The 5,265-nt window shown below is 43.8% G+C and overlaps 1 protein-coding gene across 1 annotated transcript in view; it reads right to left on the bottom strand.

Annotated features, from left to right (window-relative positions):
* Window positions 1-5,032, bottom strand: part of PIK3R4 (phosphoinositide-3-kinase, regulatory subunit 4) — an 80,228-nt gene extending 75,196 nt beyond the window's left edge. Inside the window, exons 1-2 of the mRNA XM_011933682.1 lie at window positions 4,503-5,032; window positions 2,647-3,422 (exon numbers count right to left, since the gene is read on the bottom strand). Coding sequence (XP_011789072.1) covers window positions 2,647-3,379 — 733 coding nt within the window. The 5' untranslated portion in view covers window positions 3,380-3,422; window positions 4,503-5,032. The remainder of the gene's footprint in view (window positions 1-2,646; window positions 3,423-4,502) is intronic.
* Window positions 5,033-5,265: the final 233 nt, after the last annotated feature.

Genomic DNA, 5,265 nt, shown 5'->3' with positions numbered 1-5,265 from the left:
TTTCTTCACAGAATCGGAAAAACCTACTTTAAACTTCATATGGAACCAAAAAAGAGCCCACATTGCCAAGACAATCCTAAGCCAAAAGAACAAAGCTGGAGGCATCACGCTACCTGACTTCAGACTATACTACAAGGCAGCATGGTAACCAAAACAGCATGGTACTGGTACCAAAACAGAGATATAGACCAATGGAACAGAACAGAGCCCTCAGAAACAATACCACACATCTACAACCACCTGGTCTTTGACAAACCTGACAAAAACAAGAAATGGGGAAAGGATTGCCTATTTAGTAAATGGTGTTGGGAAAACTGGCTAGCCATATGTAGAAAGCTGAAACTAGATCCCTTCCTTACACCTTATACAAAAATTAATTCAAGATGGATTAAAGACTTAAATGCTAGACCTAAAACCACAAAAACCCTAGAAGAAAACCTAGGCAATACCATTCAGGCCATAGGCATGGGCAAGGACTTCATGACTAAAACACCAAAAGCAATGGCAATAAAACCCACAAGCGAGAAAAAAATTAAGCCAAACTATCACAAAATTTACCAAAAATGGCACTGATGCCAGATTTCTTTCGAAGTCCCTCAGAGTACCACCCTCAACACACTTCTCCTTCCTCTCTATCCCATAAATTCTTAAATAATCTGGAATCCATAGCTCAGTTTCATGTGGTCTGTGCATGTGAAATAATATATAGGAATGAATGCATGGTACATTTTTCCAGGGAATGAGTCCACTAATTTCATTAAATTTTTTAAGGGAGTCCAAAAAAGCTTAAGAATCACTTCTGTACAAACTTTTCCTGGCTACAATTTCTACCTATTTCCTGATAACTCCCAAATCTCCGTCTCTATCCCAGATTTCTATCCCCAAAAATTTATAACCAATTGCTGGGCTAGGTGTGGTAGTTCATGCCTGTAATCTCAACACTTTGGAAGGTTGAGGTGGGATGACAGCTTGAGCTCAGGCATTCAGGAACATTCTGGGCAACATAGTAAAATACAGTCTCTACCAAAAATGTTTTAAAAAATATCAACTGGGTGTGGTGGTGTGCGCCTGTAGTCCTGACTACACTCAGAAAGCTGAGGCAAGAGGATCTTTGGAGCTGAAGGCCGAAGTGAGCTAGGACTCCACCACTGCGCTCCAGCCTAGTCAACAATGTGAGATCCGGGCCGGGCGCGGTGGCTCAAGCCTGTAATCCCAGCACTTTGGGAGGCCGAGACGGGCGGATCACGAGGTCAGGAGATCGAGACCATGCTGGCTAACAAGGTGAAACCCCGTCTCTACTAAAAAATATCAAAAAAATAGCCGGGCGAGGTGGCGGGCGCCTGTAGTCCCAGCTACTCCTGAGGCTGAGGCAGGAGAATGGCGTGAACCCGGGAGGCGGAGCTTGCAGTGAGCTGAGATCTGGCCACTGCACTCCAGTCCGGGCGACAGAGCGAGACTCCGTCTCAAAAAAACAAAAAAACAAAAAAACAAAAAACAAACAAAAAAAAAAACAATGTGAGATCCTATCTCTAAAACATAATAATAAATTAAAAATAAATAAAAATATAACCAAATACATGTTGTACATCTTCTCCTGAATACTTGGCAGAAATCTCAAACTTAACATATCTAAAACAGACCTCATTATCTTCCCAACCTTACCTGTTCCTCCTCCTGTGTCTCCTTGTCTCAGGGACCAGCATCACCATCCACTCTGTTTGGTGGGCGGGGAGAAGTTCCTGTGACTTCATCTTCCAATGACAGAATCGTAACAATTCTATCTACTGATAATCTCTTAAGCATTACCACTTCTCTCCACTCCTTCCAACTCTGCCACAACCTTAAGCCAGTCACAATCATCTTACCTGGACTGTGGCAGTTTTCTCCTAACTTGTTTTCCTGTCTTCTGTGTAGCTTCCCTGCAAAATTCACTCTCCATGCTACAGTCAGGCCAGACTGTTTATGATCTGGCCTGAATTTGGGCCTTGCTTAATTCACATTCTGTGTTCCAGAAAACACATCAGTGCATCATGTTCTGGTTTTTAAGCTTTTGTGTAGGCAACATCCTCTGTCTGAAACAAACTACTCTATGAAAGTTAACTACCAATCAACTTTCAGGTTTCAATGTAAATATCATCTTTCTATTAAAGAGGCCTTTCTTGATCCCACCTCTTGACTCATCACCACCATGACGACTAATTTAAGTATCTATGTGTTCATATAGTAGCACTCAATGCTTATTACCACCACAGTAAACAACACTGCATTGAAATGTCCTTTTGCAATATCCATGGTCACTTTAAAATGGAAGCATTATGAAAATATATTATCCATCAATGTCCCTAGCACTTAGGACAGTGCCTGACACATACAAAAAAAGTAGGCAGGCAAATATGTTTATCTGTTTGTGTAAACAAACTGCTGTTTGCATTTCCTAGGCACTTAAACATATCCAATGCAGGAATGCTGCCTCTTATTGAAATAGTGTCATCCAATGCAGGAATGCTGCCTCTAATTGAAATAGTGTCTGAGGACAAACCAAGACATTAACTTTTCAATATCTGGTGACTAAAAAAAGCTACATTTCTGATTAACAGTTAAAAGATAAACACATGATCTTTTAGCAAATGTGACCCACTCAAATACCTGCTGAAAAGATGTCCATTGCTCTCTTCAACTCTCCTCTTGTTCTCTGATTGCTATTTAAGTCTACAAGTGGAGTTGAAGGATCTCTCATATATTCTAACTCAGTGGCAAACATCCCACCATCAACAAAACGTTCAGGAGCAATATAACAAGTTCTTCTCCGTGATGTGTCAAAGAAATAATTGAAATCTGCTGGGTTGTCTTCTGGAAGATAAGTGGGCTTAAAACTGGCAAAATCAGTTAGAAGAACCCAATTCCAACTGGTGACCATCACATTCTCAGTCTTGATGTCTCCATGACGAACTCCAGATTTGTGTGCTTGGTCCACAGCTGTCAGGATCTGGAAAGCAATCCAGCGCTTCTCAATGTTATTCAAGAATGGACGGGTACTGATGCGATCATAGAGATTGTCTCGCACATACTGCCTAAAGAGCATAGCTGCTTTCTCAGATGCTTTTTCTGATGCTTTTTGGAAAGGCAGACAGTTCTGTGCAGAATTAAGCCTGATTTTCAGTTCCTCCAGCTCTTGTTTATAGCTGGTTAAAGGCAATGTGGGATCCTGAATTGCAAAAACCTTCACAACGACCAGGCCTTCTCGGTGCTTGGCTCGAGCAACTTTAAAAAACCGGGTACTCCCCAGGCTTTTATCATATTCAAAGTCATGAATATCTGAAAAATAACTCTCTACAGAAAGGATCTGGGAGGGAGCAATGCCAGCAAGCTGATTTCCCATAATGGCAAGCACCTCTGGGGTCGGTAAGGTTAGGATACAATACCTACATAAAAGAAAAACAAATGAAGAAAAAAGACAAGAAACAAAGAAGGAGTGAAACACCATTATTCCATTATTTGGTCTCTTCCGAAAAGACAGATGCAGCATATTTCTCTTCCACTAAGAGCACTGTACCTAGCCTTCTGGGCAGTCTCTAAATTTCACACACATTTATCTAAAAAGACCATGTTATTTTCTCTAAGAAGACCTTGTTATTTTACCTAAAAAGATCCTGCTATTGTGCATCGCCATTTCCAGGAGCTGAACTATATTTAGATAGGTCTCTTCAACTTTAAGCCAAAAATGTTAGAATGTGTTATTTTCTGATATTTAAAGTATTAATGAGCCTTTACTATGTATTCCATGCTGTGCTTGGGGCTATGAGAATCGCAAAATTACTATACGACATAGTTCTTGTTCAAGAACCTGTAATTTCTTGGAAATAAGACACAGACACATTAAAAACTTAAAACTGGCCGGGCGCGGTGGTTCACGCATGTAATCCCAGCACTTCGGGAGGCCGAGGCCGGGGGATCACGAGGTCAGCAGTTCAAGACGAGCCTGGTCAACACGGTTAAACCTCCTCTCCACTAAAAATACAAAAATTAGCCGGGCGTGGTAGTGGGCGCCTGTAATCCCAGCTACTCGTGAGGCTGAGGCAGGAGAATTGCTTGAACCTAGGACGCGGAGGTTGCAGTGAGTGGAGATTCCACTGCACTCCAGCCTGGGTAACAGAGCGAGACTCCGTGCGTCTCAAAAGAAAAAAGAAAAAAGAAAAATGTAAAACTGACTAGGAGTCATCTAATACAAATAGGTCACTGAATTCCTGAAATGGTCAAACTAAGATCTAAAAATTCAGTTAACTCCTGGACACTTCCTGCCTAATTCCAGTGTGCCCTCACCCAGCTAAAACAAGGTGCAAACTTCCCTAGTCTGCAACAAGAAACCTTGCACAGATGTTAAAGAAATGTAGACCAAAATACGCACTTGCTAACCGTAGCCCAGGGTTTTGCCAACTCAGGTTTTGCAGGAAATAAATGCCACACATATACACACACGACCTTAAGCACACATAAACATTTACCCTAGGCCTCGGGAAGAAATCGTTCAGAGGCTTCACAACGAGGTCATAGTGGACTACTTCGAGGACGGGACGGGAAAACGCGTCAGCAGCGGGGAAGCTATCTCTACGAAGGGTCTTTCTTCATAGGCAGGAGGTGGGCTGTTGGGGGAGGGGCGCAGAAAAGTCCCGCTCTTCAGAAACCCGGGTGGTCCTGGAAGGAGAACTGGGAAAGCTCTCGGGGTCTCAGCAGAGAGAAGAGGCCACGCTAAAGAGTTTCCACAGTTACCCCGGGATTTGCCCCTTCCAGCCCCCTAACCTGCCCTGGGGACCATGCGTTCCTGGGCCTCGTCTTCCTCTAGCGCGGGTCGCTACACCCTTCCGAGCCCTCCTCGAGGGCCTCACCACCGGGCTGGGGGAGATGGAACCCGGGAGAGAAGTGGAGACCGCCAGTACCAGGAAAACACTATACTTCAGCTGCTACAGCCGCTGCAAACGCCGAACTCCCGGGAAAACAGCCGGTCTGACCTCACTTCCTGTCGCCGAGCAGAAGTGACGAAAAAGAGTGAGCCCTGAGGAATTGCCAGGGTAGGAAACTGGTTGCTAGGAAACGAACAAAGGCGTGGTCTTACTCCGGGCGAAACTACAGGGAGAAAATAACGCTCTGACAATGATCTATCCCCGTCCGCCTCTTCTACCTTTCATTCTCGAACGCTGAGGTTTCTGACATCCGCTAGAATCTGTTGAGACACCCCTTCACTCCCAGGACAGCAGAACAGCGTTAAGA

Source organism: Colobus angolensis, unplaced genomic scaffold (genome assembly GCF_000951035.1).
Source record: "Colobus angolensis palliatus isolate OR3802 unplaced genomic scaffold, Cang.pa_1.0 Scaffold129, whole genome shotgun sequence".
Classification (NCBI taxonomy): domain Eukaryota; kingdom Metazoa; phylum Chordata; class Mammalia; order Primates; family Cercopithecidae; genus Colobus; species Colobus angolensis.
Note: the sequence above shows the minus strand (reverse complement) of the source record. Positions and strands in the feature narration are given on the sequence as shown.